The sequence below is a fragment of the Orycteropus afer genome, unplaced genomic scaffold (genome assembly GCF_000298275.1).
Source record: "Orycteropus afer afer isolate SDZICR_OR568_19922 unplaced genomic scaffold, OryAfe1.0 scaffold00067, whole genome shotgun sequence".
In the NCBI taxonomy this organism is placed as follows: domain Eukaryota; kingdom Metazoa; phylum Chordata; class Mammalia; order Tubulidentata; family Orycteropodidae; genus Orycteropus; species Orycteropus afer.
In genome coordinates this window covers 8,029,302-8,053,791 of record NW_006921654.1, presented here as the reverse complement: position 1 = coordinate 8,053,791, position 24,490 = coordinate 8,029,302, and the positions used below count along the sequence as shown (strand labels likewise).

At 46.8% G+C, this 24,490-nt stretch overlaps 1 protein-coding gene across 1 annotated transcript in view; it reads right to left on the bottom strand.

The window, feature by feature from the left end:
* The window catches only part of ZFHX3 (zinc finger homeobox 3), a 240,024-nt gene that overhangs the window by 120,973 nt on the left and 94,561 nt on the right, over positions 1 to 24,490 (bottom strand). Inside the window, exon 3 of the mRNA XM_042780869.1 lies at positions 8,137 to 8,368. Coding sequence (XP_042636803.1) covers positions 8,137 to 8,368 — 232 coding nt within the window. The remainder of the gene's footprint in view (positions 1 to 8,136; positions 8,369 to 24,490) is intronic.

Below are 24,490 nucleotides of genomic sequence, written 5' to 3'. Positions count from 1 at the left end.
GCGATGATGGGATCAAGTATAGCAGGGATTGTGGAGCTGGCGCGGGATCGGGCAGTGTTTCGTTCTGCTGTGCATGGGGTCGCTATGAGTCAGAAACGACTCGACAGCACTTAACAACAACAACAACAACAACTTAATTTTAATTCACTTAAACTTAAATAGCAGCATGTGGCGCATGGCCACCATACTGGATAGGCAGACAGGATCCTGGCCAACCCCCCGTGCTCTCAAGGGAGCTGGCAGCCTAGGACCCAGGGCAGTGTGGGTGGTGCTTATGCTGACTGGGAGGCCAGCAAACTTTCCTCTGCTAGGAAAAGTGTGAAAAATCATTTGGGACTGTAATTCTCATAATTGGGTCACAGTTTGAAGAGGGTTCCTTAACATCTCTAAGTCTGAGAAAAAGCCTTTGAGCTATTTCTGTACCCAAGAGAGGAATGCCCTATTTTCCTTTTGGCCCCCTGCAAAGGTCAGGGACCAGGCTGGGATGAGGGAGCAGTATCTGCACACGTGTCAGGGGATGGACAACAACAACTGCTGCTTCCCGCCACAGCTACTGTTATCACAGGCCCCCTCCCCTCAAATAAATCCAGGTACAGGACCTCCTACCCCCAACCCAGCAGAAGTAACTACTTGCTGGCACCTTTCGCTTTTGAGTCAAGCCTCAAAATGTCAAGTTCCTTGGGTGCTTCTTTTAAATGTAGCTCAGGATCTTTTGGGGATAAAAGATTTTGCCACAATCACACTTGGTGTGCGTGACATTCTGTAGCTCTCCTCGGGGCTTCCTGGTCTCTGATTCCCCCCTGGGGTCTTCAGGCCCATTCACTCCCTTAAATGAGGGATCCCACCTCAATGCACACTCCTCAAGGCACACAGAGTGAGTCTCCTGATTCCAGTAACCATTAGACTAGCAGTCAGCAGCCAGCGTCTCTTCCTTTTCTTTATTGTCCACTTGGTATCATCCGTGCCCGTGTAGAGCAGCTACTGTGCTGCTACCTCTGAGGGTGGCCAAGCTGGGTGTGTGAGGGCGCCTACCACACACACCCATGGGGATGGCATGGAAGACAAGGATAACGAGCAGGGTACTGTCTAGCTGGTGCTCTATCCCACCTTGTTCTGTTTATGCTGAAATCAAAGAACCTGTAGCTTGGATCAACCCATGAAACTAAAGCAACCAGCGAGTGCTGGGTGGTGAATGGGACAGAAGGAAGGAATGTAATGGGTGCCCCACAGGCTTCTAAGCCAGGTCCTGGACCATTTCTAAGGGTCTGGTGTCCTGGTGCAGATGCCTGGCTCTCCTGCAGCTGACAGTGAGCAGCAGGAGGTTAAGTGGGAGGCTGCAGACTGGACATACAGCCCAAGTGACCATTCTGGAGACGTCACATCCTCTCCAGAGGGACCCTTCCAGACCAGCAGTGCCTGACAACAGTGAAAGAGCACTGCCCACCTTCCAAGAGACCAGGGCATTAGCATAATATGCAGAGAGCGAGCAGAAAAGTTTAATTGCCCTTAATTACCCAGTTCTAGAAGGCTCCCTCCTAGATAATGGCTCTCGAATTTCTTGCCTGGTATCGACATAATTTCCCTGACTTCATTATATCCATAACTTAGAAGCTATCACTTCTCCAAGATGGCTTTTCCTGCAGAAGCCAAAGTTCCAGAGATGGCTGCTTTAACCCTGCTCTGGGGCAGGTGTGAGTGTGTATATGTACTCAGGTGTGTGTGAGTATATGTAAGTGTGTGTGGCTGAGTGTACATGAATGTGCATGTGTGTGAGTGTGCATGTGCGTGTGTGGGTGTTGATGTGGGAAAGGGAGGGAAGGACACACAAGCATGTACTTAGAGGAAGGACTAAGACAAGGCATATGTAATCAGAAGCCATCACAATTACAAATGTAAATGAACAGGCAATTGGCACTGACCTTTACAGATTGTTAGAGGACTAATTAAGGCAAATCAGGACTCTGTTCCAACAGAAAAACAAGACCGTGTATACGCCCTAAGAACTCCTCCTGTCCTCTCTATGTAGATGCTAAATGCATACCCACGTGTGTCTTACATACCAACAGATAGCAAACTATTTCCACAAATGAAAGGCACTGCCAGACTGCTTTCTCGTATACTGTTGGCATTGTTGTTAATATCTACACCAACAAGCACTACCAATATTTGCACTCTTGCCACATGGCTGACACTGTGTTAGTTTCCATGTAAATAAAGTCCAGCCCCAGATAAGCCAGATACACAAATCACAAACACCTTGCTTAGAAGGCTTCTTTTAAAAGAGGTAAGAAATACATTTTTTAAAAAACCAGAATCAAGCTGTATGCTACTCTGTAAACTCAATTTTTCATTTAACCATATTATAGTCTCTTTCATGTCGATACATAATGATCTCTGTCTCCTTGCACTGTAAAGCATCCTTCTACAAAGCCAGCTGAAATTTACAATCCTTGTCCAAATAGTCCTCCATCAGGGAACTGCATTAGAAAAAGACGAAGTCAAGGAAAAAAATTAAAAAAAAAAAACAGACGAAGTCTTATTTTCCCACTCCTCCCTGAGTGCTTAAAAATTCAGCCACCCCAAATTGTATTGATGCATTTTCACATTTAATTTCTTTAGTTAGAAATACTTTATCCCTATGCCCACCCCAAGCCTCAACAACAAACGGACAATGAAATGGACTAAATGAAAGGGTGCTGGGCTGGTTTTGCAAAAACAGTGCTTCAGAATTACAGAACTTGCCACAATATATTTGAGTGCTATAAGAAAAATAAGGCTGAAATTGCATGCAATTGAGCTATTAATTAAAAAAAAAAAAAAAAAAAAAAAGACTTACTTCATGTCGAAAGGGCAGCCTAATGCCGATTTTGAAAAATAAAAACAAAACAAAATGAGAAAGCTGAAGACTGTGTTTTCATGTTGATTGAAGCTGCAGGAGTTAACCAGAACCTCCCCATGAAACCTGGTCTGAAACCAGGACCCATCAGTCAAGCGAGCGTGTGTTCTGGGACAGGGTGTCACTAAAACTACCTCATCACCTGCTAAGCGACCTCCAGCTCCTCAGCCCCAGGAATTCACGGCCGAGCACCAAAAATGCCTGTGTAGGGGACGTGGTCTTCTGCTCCAAGCAAAACAGTCCTTCAACTTGGTACGAGCATGCCCTGTGTAAACTAAGTCATCACTGGAGTACCTTGAATGCCGGGGGCTGGTGTAGTAACCGGTGTTATGAAGTAACATATCCATGCCAAGAGCTGACAGAAGACATCAGCTATGTCCCCAAATGATTTCTTGCACTGCGCAGGCCCTCAATAAAGAATCGTTAAATTTTGTGAATATGGACACAATTTAGAGCTCTGTGTGTACATGAAAGGAAAAGTCGTGAAAGGAAGGGTAAGAGAGCCAACGGGAGGCGGTGAAGGGGAAGGCTGACAGCAGACACAAAAGGCCTCTTGTCTTCTCCCCACCCAGGGCCCCGACAGAATGAAATTAACTACAGTTTCACCCGGGAGCCAAAAATGCCTTTTTAATAAGCAAACATGGAAGCTGATCCTACACACACGACCCACCTATGAGAGCTTTCAAGAGCCTCTGATGAACCGAGGGGATGCCAACAGCCCATGCAGGTGAGTGAGAGCCATAAGCTAGCGGCACCCTCGACAGAGGGCTTTCCCAGCTCCGTGCATGGGTGCGATATGAGAAGACTCAATCGCAAGGGTCAGTAGGCTACCTCGTCTTGCAGGAAATACACTCAAGTAAACACTCAAAAGTCCAGGTCACAATTAAAAAAAAAAAACTGCAGGAAAGAAAAAGAAAAACCATCTCACCTGGTTAGGTTGCTTTTCCTGGGATGTGTATTTCCAAGCCAACTTTCAAACGGCAAGGCCTGCTGTATATGTGTGTGTGTACGTGTGTGCATGCTTATGTCCACGTGTCTAGTGTGAAAAGCATAACCGGCAAGACCACCATGCTAGGCTGAAGACTACCCAGTGCCAGCACTCTGCCTGCCCAGGGATGCGAGGGCAAGGCCCCCCCCAGTCACACGCAGCTGGCCTGGCAGCTAAGGCTGGCCCCTTTGGCGCAGGGCAGGATCTAGAGGTTCAGTGTTCGGCCACAAGGCCTCACCAAGGGTTAGGTGGCCAGTGGCTGGTGTTCTGAGGACAGAGGAGGTCTTTGTGATTTCTTCTATCTCCACATTTACATGTTCATGAGCTTTTCCAAGCTATGTGGTAAATACAACTGATTGGTGGCAAATGCGATTTAAGTAACAAGTCAAATTTGAAGAGAGATTTTTTTTCCTGTCAATAAGTAAGAAACTCTTCTAGAGTTCATTCCATCAGACTCAACAAGAGAAATCCTGACACCTCTAGAAGGCAGTGTGAGACTCAGAACTCAGTGTAGTACTGAGTTCAAAAATGGGAAAAGGGGGTCTTTCTAGTGGATTTTCTGTAAAACTTTGTGGAATGTGGACAAAAGAGGATGAAAGGAAGAAGAGGGACTGAGAAGTAACACCATCATTTAAGTCAATGATGACAGAACATCAATGCGACAGATTCTGACGGCACAGCCAGGTTAGCTGGGCCCCTGAGCGCTGCCCAACCCCTCCCCTGCTGCTTCCTGTGTCACATGGATGGCATTTCCGGCCAAAGAATAACGTCTTGATCTTTATGTTAGAGAGGAGAGGGTGGGAAATACTTTATAAAGTCTATGTTCATCAGATTTGAAGTGGGTGAACTAAAATGTCTCCATTCTATTGGGTCCACAAAGCCATTCTTTAAGACACTCTTTCAAGAGGTTCTTCAGGGCCAATCCTTGGTAGAAGGGAGGGTATAGTTGAAGGTGAGTTCTCTTAAAGGGGTTTCTACAACAGAAACAAGTTACTGTTAATGTCAATATGGATATCACCTAGTAGTACGTCTCTTTCTTCTTTAGCAAAGACCATAAACTCAACTGGCATGGATGGTGCATGTACATATGATGTGTCTCCAGGCCAAAGACAAAAGAAAAGGATCATGAAATAGAGAGAGGAGTTGATCATCTCAACTCTAGTTGCTCAGACACTGGGGGTGGGGTGGGGCAGCTAATACACATGAAATGAGAGAAACCCGGAAGGCAGTGGTATAAGAAAGCAGTTCCACAGCAGACTGCATAAATACCAGCGCTACATTATACAACAGGGAAGTGTTTGTTCCAGTTCACAGACCCCGGGTGAGGTGGCAGCTGTACACTATTTAGTTTGGGGCACCTCATTAATAAAAAGGGAATTCTGAGTGGAGTGAAAGAAAGAATTCAGGGGCTAAAGAGACTGGCTTTTAACGGAAGATTAAAACAATGACATGTGCAGGGGTGGAAAAAAGAAAGGACAGGCCCTGAAATAAGAGGTCCAGGTAGACAAGGGGACGGAGGGGACACCTGGCAAAGGGGACGGAGGGGACACCTGGCAAATGACAGCCAGGAAACTGGGAGTGGCAGGGTCGAGGCCAGCCCCCACAGTCGTGTCTGTCCTCGGGCACAGAGGTGTGTCTGTGGGGCCAGCCCCACCCCTCACTCCTGAGACTACACACCCAGAGGGATGGGGTCAGAGAGGAAGCAGGAAGCTGGAAAGCACAGATCAAGGCATTTACAAGTCAACCTTAAGAAGCATTTGAAAAACACATGGAGGGACAGTCCTGCAGGAACCCGGAGGTGACCAAGATCGTCCTAATGACCCAATAAAACTTTCCTATCCATTCAGAAACACTGTCAGGAGGACTTCCTCCTCGCTATGATAGACAGCCTCAACCAGTCTCGCAGAGGAAAGCACTCTTCAATGTCAATGCATGTGAGTCCTGCCATTTAGGCAGGCGTGCACACTCGAAGGAAGTCCAGCTTGAGAGAGAGATTCCATTTCCACTTATACAGGGAGGGGAAATGAGGAGCCATCGAGGAATCAGGACTGGAGCAGGTGGACAAGGGGACCCAGAGGGCCGCGGGGGACTGGCCCAGGAGGAATTAAAGCAGACAGAAGACCTGACGTATCTGAGTATTCAGAGGAGAAAAAGGTCTACTCTGGCAGAGGCCTAGCCATGAATTAAACATAAGAACCGAGAAAAGCAGGGAAAACAAAAAGTTGTACAAGAAGGTAAATGAAATTATAAAACTCTACATGGCTCAGCTGTGATTAATATTTATAGAGTTATAATAATGAAAACACTGAATATTAATATAACCCCAAATTATTATTTAATCATAATGGAAAATGGAGGGAAGGAAAGACTGAGTAAGTAGGGAGGCTGGGGAGAATGGGGGAGTGGAGGAGTGTGAGTGGGGCAGGGGTCCGTAAGTGTGTGCGTGTGGGTCTGTGTATGCTGTGCACACGTGTGAGCAGAACAGGGGCATATGAGTGTGCTGCCTTATTTTTGGGTAGTGTTTGTGTGTTTCTGTACTTATGGGTAGGGTGTGGGTGCGAGTGTGTATGGGGTATGCGTGTTTATAGAGGGTCTGTACAACAGAAATAGGGAAATCCTCTTTTCTGGAGCACATCCAACAGGTAATGTCTAAGATTACCAAATCATAAAAAAAAAAAAAAAAAAAAAACCGTAGAAGCATATTAGGAAATGTGGAAATTAAGAATCTAAAGAAATAATTGAAAGCCAAAAGCCATTCCTCCATGGAATGGGATGGGGCAGGGGCATGACATTTTTTATATAACTTTTTGGTTTTGAAAATTATAAAACATGTATGATTTGGTAACACTAAGATTAAAAACCCCACACGGCCACGAAGGCTCAACGGGCTGAGAGGGATGGTGCTGCAGGAGATGGGGCATGAGGAAGGACCAAGTGTCTGGGTTGGTCAGACCATTAAACAAAGGAGGGAGTCGGAAGGAAAACTGAGGCTGGTGAGGAAAGTAGTAAGGTCACTGTCAATGAGTCCAGGGACTAAGGTGACATTAACTCCAAGAAGTCCAAGAAGCTGTCTGAATGACATCTGGCAACACTACAAGATAAACCTTTAAGAGGCTGGGAGCCGAGGACCAGAGGCTAAAGCCTGGATGGCAGTGGCCTGTGGGACAGGCTGAGGACAAAGCCCCAAGGACGGACATAGACAGTGGTCAGGAGAAGCAGGAGAACAAGCAAGAAAGATGTCCTAGAAGCCAAGGGAAGGAGCTTCAAGAAGAGAATGGGCAACAATGACTTCAAATGCTGCAGAAAAATGAGAAAAAGAATAAAGACTGGTTAGCATTGGGTCAGGGAAAAACAAGGTCAACGCAGCCCGGACAAGGGTGATTTACTGATGGGAGCAAATAGGCCATGATAGGAAGAGGCGTGGACTACAGATGAGCCATACAGATTATTCTTGGCAAGAATCTTGAGGGGCAGAGAAGATTCTGGGGAGAAGGGAGGAAGTAGATATGAGATTAAGGGAGATTATTGTTTTCACTGTTTTGGAAAAGGCACTATCCTGTGCCTGCTAGTGAAGGGAAAGGGCCTAGAAGACAGGAAAAATAGAAGAGTGGGTATGAGCCTATCGAATGAGGTCCCAGTGGAGACAGAACTCACAAAGAGGAGAAAAGGAGGTGCAGAAAAAGGGTGACTGTGGACAGGATGACAGGACAGGGCTGGAGAAGGCTGGGCAAGCTTGCACAGATGGATTCTACTCTCCTGATCAGGGAGCTAGCAGCACTCACCCATGGAACAGCCAGAATCACTCTTAAGCACAATTTCAAAAACTCACAAGCACTTTCTGTTCTGATCAGTCTGAAGTTCATGTCTACTGATCACACTTTGAAGCCACAAACTGCCTACTCTTAACAGTCAGACACAGTTTAATATATGCATTATGTCCACTTGAAGCAATAAACTGAGTCCTGAATAGGTACTGGAGGAATTTAGAGATAGGGGCAAAAACATCTGCTCATGGGGTAGTGACTTGAGGCTTCCTTAAGGCTGAGTACCACACCTAGTATTCTGAAGAAAAGTGGTGCAAAGTTCCTTAAAAATAATCTAAAACATACTCCACATATGTTTCCTCCAGAACACAATCATTATCTGTGAGATGTAACAGTAATGTCGTCTGCCTCAAACCAAACTCCTTGGCAGGTCTCCTGGAGGTGGACACCCTGGGCCACCCGGTCTCTGAGCCTGCCACGCCACTCACCTGGGTCGCTGGAGGGGCACCTGCGGATGGTGAAGATCTGCCCCAGGTCCTCGTCCTCCTCAGGAAGACCCTTCTGCAGCCTCTGCAGCTTGCGCAAGCTCTCGCTGCGCTGGTGCTTCATGGAACGCACGTGCTGGATGAGGTTGAGCTTGGCTTTGGTGGAGTAGTTGCACAGGACACAGTGGTAGTAGCAGCTCTCTCCCTCAATGCCACTCTCGTGCTGCTGCAGGTGCTGTGAGGGACAACGGAGAGGGACATGCGTTGGATATGCCACTCAAAGCCCACCATCACCACAGAGCCCGCCCATCCTGGTTGCAGCCACATCTTTGAAGTCAAAGGAGACACTGTTGATTGCAAAGCTTCTTAGAGGGTTTGTTTATGTTTTCCCCAATGCACCCTCTCTTGCAGAAGGAGATCTGGTGGCATAGTGAGTAAGGTATTTGGCTGCTAACCCAAGGATGGTGGTTCAAACCCCACAGCTGCTCCGTGGGAGGAAGATGAGGCAACCTACTTCCGTAAAGACTTACAGTCTTGGAAACTCAATGGTCACTATGAGTCAGAAGAGACTTGACGGCAGTGGGCTTTTTTTTTTTTTTTTGGTACCTTCTCTTGTAGCTCTCTGAAAACAAGTGCTTACAGTGATGCACATTCCTGTCCCCCCCAAATATGCTCTCCTGGGTGTATCTTCACAGTGATAATACCATAAGCCAACTGGTATAATGATTAAAGGTCCCCTCTTTCATTCTCCAAAGTGTACTGCTTTGTTTAGATCAGGGTCAGAAAACTATGGCCGACATCTGACTAGCCGTCTGCTTTTATAAATAAAGTTTTATTGGAACACAGCCATGTTCATTCATTTACGTATCATCTACAGCTACTTTCACACTACATACAACATCAGAGCTAGTTGTGACAGAGGCTGTATAGTCTGCAAAGTCTAATTTTTTTACTATCTGGCCATTTACAGAAGAAGTCTGCCAACTCCTATGTTAGATGATAACCTATGTGGTCACTCTACCTGTCCAGAGTTGACTATCAGTAACAGACCTAAGATGGCTGTCTGACTTTCTGACTAGAAAGACAAATCAAGTTTTGTTTTTCTGTTTTTGTTTTTCATTTAAAACTACTGTCTATCAGGATAACTCAAAATTAAGGTTCTCCCTGGCTTCAGATCAGTTCCCTGTCAATATCTCAAGGTCATTTGGCTTAGTGCATCAGATGGTCAAAAGGATGCTCTTGGCCGCATTTGTGGAGACACAGTACTTAGGTTCCAGAACATGGAAGCCCAAGAAACAGCCAGAAGCAGGTCCTCATAGGGTTAAAGTTAGGAGTGCTAGAAAAGCAAGGATCACAGAAAAGGCCAGCGGCTACCAGACTAGAACAAGAAGACTTAAGATCATCTAAGAGCAAAACTGGTCAGTATTTTGGGCCTTGTTGAGAATATGATGAAGTGATGGACTCTCTTCTGTGCATGGACGTTGAACTTTACTAAGTAACGGAACTAACAAGGCCTGCAGGAAAAAGGCCGTAGGCTTCATCTCCAACAACCCACTTCAGGGGAAGAGGGAATGTTTCTGTTCCATGTACATGAAGCAGAGGAAACAAGCCCAAAAAGCTTCAGTGACTGATCCAGGGTCACCCAGCTAGTTAGTAGGAAAGAGAACTAGAACCTAGATCTCTTATTTCCCACTCCCCCAGGCTACAGTGGACTGCTGGAGGAGGCAAGTCAAACAAGTTAGTGGTTTATGTGCTCCTATCATCACATGTCCTGTCCTCATCCTCCTCAGTAACCCGAAGAGCATAAGGAGCTACACGAGCACAACAGATGCTTGGGAAGTGTGTCTGATCCTGCTGGCATATCCTCCTTGTCCAAGCACATAATGCATGACACTAGGCTGGGAGACCAGTTAGAATGTACTGGACTCCATGGAACAGTGAAAACAAAAAATGACCCACAAGTGCTTCTGATCTGATGACACTACTCTGAAGCTCATGTGCTCACACCCACACAACCCACATTCATTGAAAAGGTATGAAAAATCCAGAAGCATGTTGTGGTAGTTAAGGTTATGTGTCAACTTGGCTGGGCCTGGTTTTGAGTGGCTGGGCAGCTGGTTGTAGTTATTCTCCATGAGGAGACTGGCAATCAGCTCCATGGTGGAATCTGCCCCAAGCAGCTCAGTAACTGCTTCAAGGATGTGGTCTGCTTCCAGTATATAAGGAAAAGCTTTGGGAAAGGTCTCTGCAGCTTTTTAGCATGCCTGGACCCTGCATGTAGCTGAGTCTTCATTCAGCAGCCTGCCATATTTCCTACTGACCTTGGGACTGTCTCTGGACTGAAACTAGTGGCCTGCCGTGTTGTTTGGTAATATTGAGACTGTGCCATTTTATTTGTTGACCTTGAGCTTGTTAGCCTCAGCAGTTAGCAGCTACCTGAGTAAAGAGACACCTCTAGCTCCAGTGGGCAGGAAGCAAGAGGCAGAGCTGAAGCCCAAGGTTAAGGAGCTCTTACCCAGCCCCTAGAGCCTGGCACTTTGAATTTGAACATCTTTTCGTGTTGTCTGAAGAAGAAACAGGAATGTACCCACTGAATGCTGTAGAAAATCACCAGAAGAGCATGGAGAGCCCTATGATGCCAACTCACTCAGCTACTCCTTCTGGTTTGCGAGCCATCTTGCAGGGAAGAATGATACGAGCTTCATGCGCACCCTATTGAGAAAACTCTCCTCTTTCCCCCCAAATGAGGAGTTTCACACACTCACATGCAGAACCCTGGAACTAAAGAAAATCCTCACAAGCAATGGCTGTCCCAGAACAACTTCACAACCAGGAGTCTGAATAACTAGCATGCTCAACAGTAAGTTACAGAAACTACTGTAACTGATCATAAAAAGCTACTTCTCATGATGTTACTTTGATCTAATTTCTTTAAAATGGCTTGTCTTTAAGTTGCCTCCTCCAAGATAAACCTCCTTGAACCAAACTCACTGCTGTGGAGTTGGATCCAACTCACAGTGACCCTTCCTTGGGTTTCCAAAGTGGTATCACTACAGAAGTAGATCGCCGAACCTTCCTTACAAGGAGTGGCTAGTGGATTTGAACCACCAGCCTTCTGGTTAGCAGTCAAATGCCTTAGGCACTATGCCACCAGAGTTCCCGAGATAAACCTCCTTGCAGTCGGGAGGAGGGGCCATGGCAAGGCAATGCTTTTCAGGGGCAAGATCCCTGTGAAGAAAAGGGTCTGATGGAGTTGATGTGAAAGGAAAAGACAGCCTTGGCCAACATTCATTCTCCCAGACTCCTGGACAAGGCCCTCCAGAAGCCGGAAACTCCACTGGGCTCTTTCTGAGAGCGAAGGTTTGGCCCAGATCGAGATCTGTACAAGAGCCAGGAACTTCTGCCTTAGGTCACTAAGACAAAGGAGTTACACTGAAGAAAGCTCGGGGCCGGGGGCAGGAGGGGGGGAGACAGGGAAAATAAGCATGGAATCTAAAAGAGTAACTTCTATCAAGGGATACTGATGGCATCATAAACCATGAAATCTGAGCAAGACTCCTGAAGGCCCTAACCTCAAACTGCCATCACCTCCCCATAAAGCAAGGTTTCCTTTCGATGAAGCACTGAATCTTAAACACACACCTTTAATCTGGATGTGAGGTCCCTACTCCAAATGGCGGGGGTTTCCAATCTGAGCCAGCCAGAAGAGGAGGGTAACGTGGCCAAAAAGAGTTGGGTGGAGGTGAGATGTCAAATGTCTTTCGTCCTCAAATCCTTGGGTCCTAGGGCTCTATAAACCCTGAACTGGAATAAACATCATACTGGGAGCTCTTGCTTCAGGTCACAATGTTCCTAAATGACTCTACACTCGTGCTCGTGGTGGTAAGCTCCCATCTCGGGTACTATCACAAGTTCTGGGGTAAGCTGGGAGAGCTACTGTGGAAAGGGAAAGGGCGTAAGTGGTGGGGAAACAAATACAAGAAAACGGGAGAGAAAGGGATGAGGATGTCTACCCCTCCCACTGACGCTGGCACAGGAACCCTGGGGGCTATGTCTTAGAGTCTTGGCAAAAGCTTAATTCGAAATCTCAGGTTTGCTTTGACCTCCAAGGTCTGTTCCCAAAGCACTACAAAAAGCCTGGACTAGACTATTTCCCAGTTTCTGGGACATACCCAGGCTCATAATGATTATATCCCCCCCCCCCAACTTCTGCTCACAACCAGGGTCTCCTGATGGCTTCCTGAATCCTGTTCTCATCAAATATTTACATTCTCGTTTCTTACTGCTTCCCAGGCTGTCCAACCTGGGGCCAACAGCAACAGCGACTCGAAGCTAGCAGTCCGGGCAGTTCTCCTGACTTCTGTGACCTTCTCCGTGACATCTGGTCATTCCCCAGTCCTGGAGCTACGTAACAGTCAACCCCATGACCCTGCTGTCCGTGACCCCAGAAGAGACCCATCTGTAAATTCCACCCTTGGAACCTGAAGGAGGCTAATAAAAATAAAAAGCTGCAGGAGGGGGTGGGGCTGAAGGGGCAGGTGAAGACTCCATGGGGCAAACCATTCAGCTGAGGACATGCTCCCCCCCCACCCCCACCCCGCAGAAGAGAGCAGAAGATGTTTTCATTTGGAGAAGGAGGGAGAATAATTTGTTCCTGACCCAGCTAATTACAATGCCCTCAATTGGGATCACAATGAATTTAATTAAATTCACTGTAATATATGAAGAATTCACCAAGGCACAAATCCCAGTGGTACACTCACTAAAGGAGCTGCCTCCTTTCCGAGTTCTAGCTCTCCTCGCCAGTCAGGAGATTTTTCTCCCACACAAATCCTGAATTCCCCAACCTTTTCTGCCTCCATCACTGAGCTGTCCCATCCCTGAGGAGGGGGACCCAGGAGTGGCTTACTTTTTCCATTTCTCTTTCCTCTGTGTTAAAGACTCCCAGCAGTTCACCTCTGTCAGGTCAGGGGCAGAGTTTAAAAAGAAAACTAAACACCCACTTCAGCTGCTGCCAATGCATAGCGAGGCAAGCTCCACATCGACCCAAAGAAAACAGGCTGCACGTTTGGTGGGGCTTTGTTTTGCCTCGACTCCAAGTGTCTGTAGCACATTAGACACTATGTCAAACACACATGGAATATGCCCTACCCTAAGGGATTACCCTGCAAGTGATTAAGGCAGCAATGGCAGCAACTCAGAGGGCATGCCAAGGGGCTATGAGGAAGGCACCCCTTTGACTTGAGTGTCTTTGTGAGAAGGCGTTGCTGAGACCACTGGAAATTACAAGGATCTGCCTCATTCAAGACAAATCAGCATGCACACCCACAAACTGGGGGCATGGATGGCTCCATGGTAGGATTCTCGCCTGCCAAACGAGAGAGACCTGGGTTTGATGCCCAGCCCCCCACCCGTCTGTCCATGGGGGGCGTGCGTGTTTCTATGATGTGTGGAACAGGTTTCAGCGGAGCTCCAGACTGAGACTGGGTAGGAAGAAAGGCCTGGCACGACAGTCCAATCTGCAGCCAACCATGGGGACAACACAGGGCCAGGCAGCATCCTGGGGCTCACCATCAGCCAGGGGCCACCTGACCACAACCACCACCCACAAAATACTAAGGGAGAAGGACAACTCACTCAACTTGCTGCCGTTAAGGTGATCCTGACTCATAGCGAACCCTCCTTGGGTTTCCGAGGAGGTATCTCTACAGAAATAAATCGCCCAATCTTCCAAAGAGATAATAAATCAAGAAAAGGAAAATCAATCTAACTAAAGAAGAGTAGCAACTGAGGTCCATCTAAACTCACTCAACCAGCCACTCTCCCTAAAATAGTCATGAGTCTGCCTCAAGTTCTCTCTATGATCCCTAATCTCACTGCTTGTTCAAAAAGTGCCTGGAAGGACTAGCTTAGATGAACAGCAAATGCGCATTAGTTCTTACTAAAAGAAACATCTACACTTGGCAACAGGATTTATGTTCTGAAAACGCAAAGAAGCCCAATGGATCATAAGAGGAAATAAACATCCAGCTTGACTCGTAACTGGAAACCACACAATAGCTTGACAAGCTGCAACATTTACAAACTACTGCTGGGCAGCAGATAACAGACTATCCTTCTTGTGAGCAATTTGGAATGTGACGGGCACACAGTGGGTGGTTGGGGCCCTGGACTGGAAGGAAGTCTGGTGGGGTCTTTACTGGTACTGGTCAAGATCTTTACCTGCACCTCTCCCTGCTCTTGGTAGGGCTACTTCTATTTTGAAATGCTCATCCCCCATCTTGGTTTAACTGGAAAATGGCCCATCTGTGCTTCTGACAAGGGCATGTCTAACATCCCACATCTATCTGACTTCCCTCCCGGGTCAGGTTCAGGGAGAAAGGAGTCAGAAAAGAAGAGCCTTCACCGCAGTAAGAGGTACCTTCCCTAATGAGTCCGGCACATGAAGTCGGCTGCAAAAAGCAAATTAATAATTAAACACGAAAGAAAAAAAGAAAAGCCAGGCTGTGTTACTTTGTGGGATCCAACCCCATTAATATGTTGTGCTCATTCACCCTAGCCAAATATTGAAAGTCAAAGAGACGAACAGAGGGCTCTCGTTAGAAAACAATTCATTGTGAAAATCAAAAAAATGTGTTCCTGTTACTTGTTTCCCAGGAAAACTAAGCAACTTCTGTCAGAGAACATTGATTTCTATAAATCTGGAGGGGCCCCAACTCCCAACAATAGGAAACTTCTAACATCTGGTTCTTCATGCGTGGAATGTAAAAGATTGATCAGGCTTTGTCAGAGCTTCCCCTTTAAAGCTGAAATGGACAAAGTGCATTCTGATACACACACACACACACACACATGCAATTCACAAATGAAGCTTCCCCCAGGAGTAACACCTGCTCCTACAAACACATACACACCCTCTCACCACGCTCGGCAGCACACACAACCCTACCCAAGTCTGAGAGTGAATGCCAGTGGCAAGACTCTCTGATGGGGTAAAGCAGCTCCCAGACACTCTTCCAAGCAAACAGGCTGCCCCTGGAGGTTGGCGGTTCCGGTCCACCCAGAGGCACCTCGGAAGAAAGGCCTGACAATCATCAGCCACTGAAAATCGTATGGAGCATAATTCTACTATGACACACATGAGTTTGCCAAGAATTGAGCTGATGCAAAGATAACTGGTTTTGCTGGGTAACCATATACCTCCTGATCAACGGAGAAGAAACCCCACAGTGGGATGCCCACAGTGGGACTCCCTGAGCGACAGGACACCAGTAGGGCTCTGCACAGCGCTACCATGAAACAAGCAGACAGGCCTGCTTGTAACTCTCCTGCAAGTAGAAAACTGTGCATTTCAGGATGGACTGTCCCATCATCCCCCTGGAGGGAAAAACCACCAATCACAGCAAGCCATGTCGGCTTCTCCCTGCAGGGAGAAAACTATAAAAACCTACCAACAGTCCTGGTAAGGGGGTACGGGAAGAGGATGAGGAGCCAGGGTTCCAGATTACACCTTCAAGTTCATTTTTCTAATTCCCACCATCATAAGATGCAAAGTGGGAGATGCACATGAGTGCACATGAACCAACGTCCACACGCATAGCATTTTACCACTGATGGAACAGCGCCACAAACTGGTTTTCTCATTACGGCCCAGTGGGGCAGGTAGCGTTTGACTCAAGTTCCTGTGGGAACCCAAAGCTCAGAAAAGTCCTGTGACTCCCTGAAGGTCACACAGAGCATGACAGAAACAGGACTTGAACCTAGGACTTGACTCCAATCCCACAGTCGCCACTGTGTTGACCACAGATGTGTCCTTGAACAAGAGAGTGCCTGGACCCAAGCACCCACCCTGAATGCCTAAAAATGCAACTGTATCAGGTCAGGGCAGTTAATTTTTTAATCAGTGAGGTTGTGTTCCAGTTCCAAATTTAATGTCACATTTTAGGAAGACTCCCAGAAGGTCAACCTCAATATATATAACCTCTCTTGATATATACTTTCTATTTAATGTTGGTTTTTCATCTACTCATGCCCTTGTCCTCACACATGCTAATTTAGTACTACTTCACTAAGGAACCCTGCAGACACCGTAAGAGAGAAGCTCAACCATGGTTTACAAGAACAAGTGAAAGCAAGTACAAATGTTCCCTTAGATCAATCCATTTGGGTCACTCTGACCTACTTCCTGGTTTCTAGGCCAGACTCCAGGACTGTTCGTTCTCACTGCCCCAGCTCAGACCATCTTCCACCTTGGAAGCCTTGCTAATTCCACTCCTCTGAGCCATAGCCTGCCCCTCCTTCAGCCTGCAGCTTAAGGACAAACATCAACATGCCACTTCCCACTCCACACCAAGTACTTTCCACTTGCTTCTTCCGTTTGCCGTAGGTCTACAACCCTTCACTGTTCTACCTAACATTTTGGGATTCACCACATACTCTTCTTCCCTTAAGATTTAACCTTTCCTCTCCAACACAGCGATACTTGGTGTGTGGGAAAGGAGGGAGATATTTAGCGAGACACATATTCTACATTCTTCCCTTTGCCCATGGCCCCAAGACTCAAAACCTTCCGAAGACAAAAGCATATTGTCAACCCATCTTGACATCTCTTGAGTGCTAATTATCTCAGGGAGAGTCTAGGAGCGCCACCTAAATTAAAAATGCCGTATGTGATTCTACTTGTGTGTATCACTTGTGATGGTGACTTGGGGTCATCTGTCCACTTTGCTTGAGCAATGGTCAGTCTCTTCTTGCTGCAAAAAGCACCTTGGCCCACAGAACACAACACACTGAGGTAGTATTTGTAATAAGAGGAAAAACAAAGGCTTCAGTGAATGTCTTCTATTTCCTTGATTTGCCAAATAAGGAAGTCCAATGAAGTCCAAAGAAGGTGAGCCAAGAAGACGAAAAATGTGGTAGTAATCTACTCTGAGATTTGGGAAAGGGTTCTGGAACCTTCCAGAACTCCTAATCTACTTCTCTAGGCCTTTATTTCAATCCTGTTGCCTATTTCCACAACAGAGAGACAGCCCTCTAACAGAAGAATGGTCATCAAGCCATCAGCCCACATACCCCTGCACCCTTCTCTCCCACTGTCTCTGTCCTCCAATTTTCTTGCGCTGGCCAACCCATGAAATTAAGATTGTAATTCTAATAAAAATAGCATGAGGGATACTTGCACAACATGGTGAGTGTAATTAAGTTGCCGATTTGGTGCATGTAAGAATGGTTGAAATGGCAGATGTTTTCTTACATAGATTTTACTTACTACAAATAAAGAACACCATATACATGTTACTCTAGCTTGTCTTCATGAGACTACATGCCAAACTGTTCTCACTATCAGTGGTTAAAGTACATTCCGATGTAAGATGCCTGGTGGAAAGGCCTCGCTCTGATCTCTCTAGCTGCACTATGCTAGTCAAGTTCTGTCCCCTGATAAGCCTCAGTTTCCTCCCCTGCAAAATGGGGACAATAACAAAACCTACTCAAAGCACTGCTGGGAGGACTCAATGAGGTAATTCATATACAATGTTTGGTACACAGTTAGCCTTCTTAATAAATAAGGCCATTATTATTATCATCATTAATTTTCAAATTAAGGAAGCTTTGGGAGTAAGGATGGAAATGAACATCTACTGAAACTAGCTGTTGTGGTGCCGTGGATAACCCGTATGGCTCTTCCAGCCATGTCTTTGTGACGCTTAACAGATGCAAATGTCAGGTGCTTGCGCCCACCAAGGGGACTGGATAGCTTGCTAATTATGTAAATAAGGTCCATTTAATAATGTAAATAAGGTGTATGGAACTTTAACATGGGGATTGGCTGGTTTTGCCATCTTGCTAGGCTTAAAATGAGCCACCCTAGAGGTGAAAAAGTGGGACCTCACTACCATCAGGAGAGAAAAAGTCTGGACCTGATCCCTGCACAGAGATATGGCAAAGACAAAAGCAGAGAGATGGCAGAGATATGGTGGCAGCAGAGGTAACAGGACCAATAGACTGGTATGAGACAGAGATGTGGGCTTGCCGGTCCATGGAGAGAGGAAGCTGACTGATTGCCTTCGGGCAGGAGGCTTGCTAGTGGAGTGGGGTGCACCTACTGGTAGAACTAAAAGATCTATGCAACACTCGCCTGAGCAGGGCAGAGGCCAGGGCAAAAGATTGAGGGCCAAAGAGAGGCATGCCTACGGGATGGCTGAGAAGAGGCTGGCCTGAAAGAAGAACTGTATCCTGAGCACTGCTTAACCTCCTATGTAACCTGTTGCTTCCCTAATAAATCTCATAATCGTGAGTACCATCTGTGAGTTCTGTGTGCACAGTGCAACAAAGTATCTAACCCAGGAGAAAAGTAGAGAGTGTGTGAGAAGACAGCTGGTGTGAGAATTGATGAAAAGGTTGGAGGGTAGTAGCATGTTTGACCTCAGCCTCACAGGAATCAGCTGATGCCAATGGTGAATTTCTCTTTCTCTCCCCGCCCTTGTGAAGTTAGAGGAGGCTGGAGGAGGATACCACCCCCACATCCTTTCTGCACCTATTTGACATTTCCTTTCTTGATAGTAGGGAAATTCCAATGCATTGGAAGTAGTAATTTGTCCAGCCATGCTGCCAATGCCAGCACAGCCAGGATCTGAACCCCAAGCCCATGTGCTTGCAAAAGAAATATCTATGTATGGGATCTCTCTGGTCATCTTGGCACCAATTTAATGAAAATCAAGGCCTATGTTCATTACCATGTCTGCCAGCATCCCAGGTGAGGACCAAGCCTAGAATGAGAACTCAGCTGACGTGGCCAGCAGAGGTTTCCCTGGCTCCCCAGATATATGTGAAGGACTTATTTGTGTCTCTACATCCTGAGAATCCATGCAGTAGAAACAGTACTTGCCTGGTTGAGCTAACAGGCACATTACTTCATCTACAAAACGGTGATGTTTAAACTTGCCCTGCCTTCCTAGGTGGTGACTTAAGAAGCATGTGAGAAAGTACATGTGAAACTCTCCAGAAGATGAGAAGGGTTACCCAAACACTTGGCACCAGCATCATCATTCTGTGCAGGGCTCGGATCTTGCCGCCTCCCTTTCTCAATGATAGGTCCAACACCGTGGGCTCGGTGGTGAGCCAGGTGGTGTTCCAGCTCAGAGGTTCTCTAACTTGAGCGTGCATTGAAGCACATGGAGGACATGCTGAGACACAGATGGCTGGGCCCACCCTAGAGGTTTCTCATTCCGCGAGGGGTGGGAATGAAGGGGTGGGCAAGAACTAGCATTTCTAATGGGCTACCAAGTGACACTGCTGTACCACTAGAGACTGTAGGAATTGGAATTCTGCTCCTGCTCCAGCTCCAGTTCTAGCAGTAAGGGCCACAGAGAAGAGACTGAAGCTGGGATATACAGGGAGAGGTCCTGCTCTATGACAGGGAACTCCCAAGGCCTAAAGCTTGCATCACCCTTCACTTGCCCAAAGAGTATTTCAGATTCCAGCAAATGGCACTAGATAAATCACGCAATGCCTGCACACGAGAATTCACCTCTTTAATGAAAAAGTCACGCAGAAGCAGCTGCCCGCTACTGGGCCGCTCCAGAGACTTCATAAAAGTCAGAATTGGCGCTATTCATCTTCCTCTGCCTTCCACACCTGCAGTCTGAAATGTCCTGGGGTAGTCGCTGAGTGTGACTCTGGATGGCAAAGTGTGAGGCATTGCTTCTTCCTGCCCAACTCTGCCCCCTGCTGAGTGCACCTGCCCAGAAGTCTGCTGGAACAGAGCCCATCGAATAATTTCAACCAAATAGGACAAAAATAAAACGGTCATTAAAATTCCTCCCATGCCCTTTACCGGCTGTTACTGCAGGACTCTGGCACTCAAAGCCAGAGGCTTGGGAGCTCCCACAAGGTGCTGACCCACACTCTCATCCTCTTCCTTAGGAGAGAGTCTGGGCAGCCCGTGTGACCCGGGCTGGGGATAGGGCACATCCACGGGGCTGACTTCTCCTGAGAAGAGGGGCTGACTTTGTATTTTATTTCATTTTTTCCCATGAAACAGAGAACGGGAACGTGATGGTACAGGAAAAATTCCTTCTAAACTAACACCTTTGGCGTCCATCACTCTGCCTACTAAAGACATTTCGGCCTTTCTTCTTAAATTCCACAGACCTGTTATGGTCAAAGGAGCAGCTCCACCTGCGGCGGGGCGACACAGGACCAAGAGCTCCTAAAGAGAAAGATGCTTCTGGAAGGAAGTAAAGCTGAGCCTGAGTCAAGAGGCCAGGAGACAGGACCTACAGGAGGGACTGCCACGTGGTGGGACAGGGGAGATGGTTTTGCAAATGATGACATGGCTCGTTTCTCTGCTCTGCTTTTGGGTCGTCCCCCCACCCCCGCCACTAAATAACCCAGACAAACACCCTATGGACTGTGTTTTGCTTTCCTGCCCCCCCCTTAAAGTCTCATTAAAAGCCGCTATCGTTCGGCCTCCAGATGGAGAGCTCAGCATGGATTTTACTGAACGTTAAATCAACCAGCAAGCGCAGCCAGCAAACTCTGTGGCACTTTAACTTTAAATAATGCAATAATTATTGAATTTCCTTTTTATAACTGAAGTGCTGGAATGTAAACAATGGGGCTGTAATTGCAGGAAGGGGGGATCAATAGAGGCAATCGTTTTCAGCCATGTTAATTGTAAATACAATTGCTCCAAGATGTCAGCCTGGTTCTTCTTGCTCCCAGAATCATCCTAACGGATGACAGAGTCCAACTTTCCCATTACAGCTGTTCGTTCCTTTAAGAGGTTCTCAATCAGGTCTGATCAATCTGTCAAGATAATGCATGGAGTAAGTAAGACTCTTCCAAACACAGGCTCCCAATCAATAGCCCGGACCAGCTTAATGAGGTGGGGCTAAGGCCCAGAGGGAGGTAATAGCCCCCAGCTTGCGCCTAGGTTTGGCAGGCTGACTTCCCCTCATGGCCCTGATAAACAGATCAGTCCTTAATGAGGACATTAGTTATGCATGCTTCAGCAAGCAGCAAGGCACCCATCTCTTGGGACAGACGGACAGAAAACAAAATAGATTAACAGAAAACAATATGGTGCCAAATTAGGTCTAACTGAAGACTTCTCCTGCTTTTCTTAATTGTCCAGCAGAGTGGAGGGCATCAATTAATCATTCCCATGGGTGTGAGCTCAAAGACTGAGAGCATCATTGGCCTGCAGGATCTCTGGGTATATGCTAGCCTCCCTCCGGGTTGTCACACCTTTGTTTCCTCAACACCATTTCCAGAGCACAAGGAAGGCCTCTCACAGAAGCGGCTCAGTACCAATCAGCCCAAGAAAAGAAGGACAAGGCTCAACATGAAGTTCGGCAGCCACACTTGGTGAGGCTGGGAATGAAGGACCAACAGAAACAAAACACTACTCCTTGCTGCTAACATCCAAGTAACTGAGACCATGTCTTGGTCCTTAGAGTGGCTGCTCCTTCACAGACCAGAAGGTGTAAAGTCAAGGGTCCTGAATCCCATTTGCACATGGTCTGGCACCTCTGAAAGTTGCACACGCACTCCAAGAGTCTGAAATCTCACAATAACCACCAGGAGGGCTCCATGGTGGGTCTGGAGAGCATCTTCTATTCCTTGGAGTCCACACTACATCTTCATGTTGGTTGCTGCTATGATGGGTTGGGTAGGGGTCTTTCTCTTTAAGGAGTGTACCACGGAAGTCCTTTAGAAAGGGCCATGTTGAAGGAAGGTCCCATCCAGAACCCAGCAGTTCCTTTTTTCAGCGAATGCATGGCTTACAACATTGGTTCTCCAAGTATGGCCTCTGGACTAATACCATCAGCACCCCAAGGAAATTCAGACAAGCTAATTCTCAGGTCCCATCCACACCTACAAAAACTCTGGGGGTAGGGCCCCAAAACTGGCTTTTTAACAAGCCTTCCAGGTGATTCTGATCCATGCTCGTGTTTGATGGCAACTGTCTTAGAGGATGAGGAGCTCTGGTGGCGTGGTGCATAAGGCATTTGACTGCTAACCAGAAAGTCAGAGGTTCCAACCCCTTAGCTGCTCCTTGGGAGGAAGACAAAGCAATCTACTTCCATAAATATTTACAGCCTTGGAAATCCAATGGGGGTTGCTATGAGTCAGAATCAACTCAATGGCAGTAGGTTTGGTTTGGTTTGGGTTTTTTTTTTAGTGGGTAGAGTAGGCAAGACTGATCTAATCAGGATGACCTTCTTATATGTTACAAATAATTGGCAGGTTGGTGCTTTCTGAATGAGAAATAGTTGAGTGCCTAAGACACACTCTAGAAAATTACATTTTTACTGTGCTCGGGTGGGAGGAGGAACCATTCATTCTAGCTCTCAGCTCTGGTCATCCCACCACCCACATGCTCTATCCAGAGTGTGAGGTCTCTGGGCTTAATAAAAATAAAGGAATGAAGGTTGTGTGAAAACTCCATTTTATTAGTTAGAGAACATCATGGAGAGGGTCACACTACTGAATTTCAAAAGTTAACAATCTCATATTCTGACTGAAGTAAAATGAGAATGAAAAATGGTGTTTGCTTGTTTGTGTTTTAAAGGTGATAAGCTGATAAAGAGATCAGATCCCTCCACTGAACACTCAGAGGGCACTACCTCTTAGAAGCCTTTCTGGATGCCCACGTTCAACTGTCTGTTCTTCTGAGCCCTGTGGACCACAGGTAGCCGCTCCGAGGCTATACTTATCATACACTGTGGTAACAAGCCAGTCCTTGTGCCTCCACCACACTGTGCACAGCATCTCACAGGCAAGGGCAATGGTGATCCCTCTATCCTCAGTACTCAGCAGGTGTCTAAAACTTAGTGGCTGAAAATCTGAATAAATGAGAACAAAGCCTCTGATGCCCCATTTTTCCTCCTAGTCTTTTGCCCATCATTTAAGACCACTCTTTAGTGGGTTGAATAGTGCCTCTGAAAATTTAAAGTCCACCAGAATCTCAGATCGTGAGGAAACAGGGTCTCTGCAGACGCAATTAGTTAAGATGTCACTATACTGGATGGGATGGGCCCTAAATCCAATGTCTGGTGGGCATCCTTCTAAGAAGAGAAGAGACACATGCGAAGAAGGTCACATGAAGGCAGAGGTAGAGACTGGTGTGGTGTAGCTACAAGCCATGGATCACCAAGGATTGCCAGGGGATGTCAGAAGCAAGACGGAAGCAAGGTACAATTCTACCTTAGAGCTTTCCCAGGGAGCGTGACCCTGCCAACATCTTCATTTCAACTTACCGCCTCCAGAGCTGAGAGAGAATCAACTTCTGTTGTTTTCAGCCAACCAGCTTCATAGCTTTTCACAGCAGCCCCAGGGAACTAAGACACTATCTGATCTAGCCAAATTCTCTTCCACCACATCATAATCCATCTCATCCCACTGTCCACATAAAATCTGATGTGTGGCAGTACCCCACCTACTCATCGACCTTGACCTTCCTGGTCTCAGTGCCTTTTCCTGCTTAGAAACCCCTCCCTGACCATCTCTTCCAGCTGAAATGTGACACACTTCCTGGGGCAGGCCAATGACATCTCCAAGCTTTCCCTCACCACACCTGAGCTAGGACTCTGTGTCCTCTGGAGTCTCACAGCACAGGTCATTTACCCATCAGCACCCACCACCAGCGATTCTTTGTTGTAGACACCTTGCATGATTTCTACCCAAATCTGCATTCCTTGATGACTGGAATGGGAGGTTGGGGACTGAGAATAAACATACTTGCTTTCATGTGCTGCCTGTTGAAACAAGGTTTCTTATGACATGAGATGATGATTATTAATCATTCTGCTTGGCGATTTAATCTTTCCATATACGGATCTTGCAAATGCTCACCCCCGTCAGCCAAGCTCATCAGTTTTTCACTTCACTGGTCATCATCTTTCTAGCCTTCACTCCGTCTACGTATCCAGCTAAGGTATTTAAATAGGTTAATATGGCCATGCTTCTTCACTAGACCTCTTCTACTAGTAAAGTGATGCATAACTGCAAGACCTGGATATGCTGAGAAACATCTAGAAGATCACAGGAGACAGGGAGAGAAGACAGATGCTTGTCAAGAGAAATACTTCAAATATGAACTGGCTGTGCCTACTGTCACCTGGATCCCTGCGGCTGACTGCTCTTCTGTCCTGGTTCCTGGGCCTTTCAATCCCCTTTCTCCCAGGGTCGTTATGAGCCGGAAATGACTCGATGGCACCTAACAACAACGTGCCTAATGTGCCTTTAAGGGTCTCTGGAGATATTGTGGTTAACACACTGGGCTGCTAACCACAAGGTTGGCAGTTCAAACCCACTAGCTGCTCCACGGAAGAAAGATGAGGCAATCTGCATC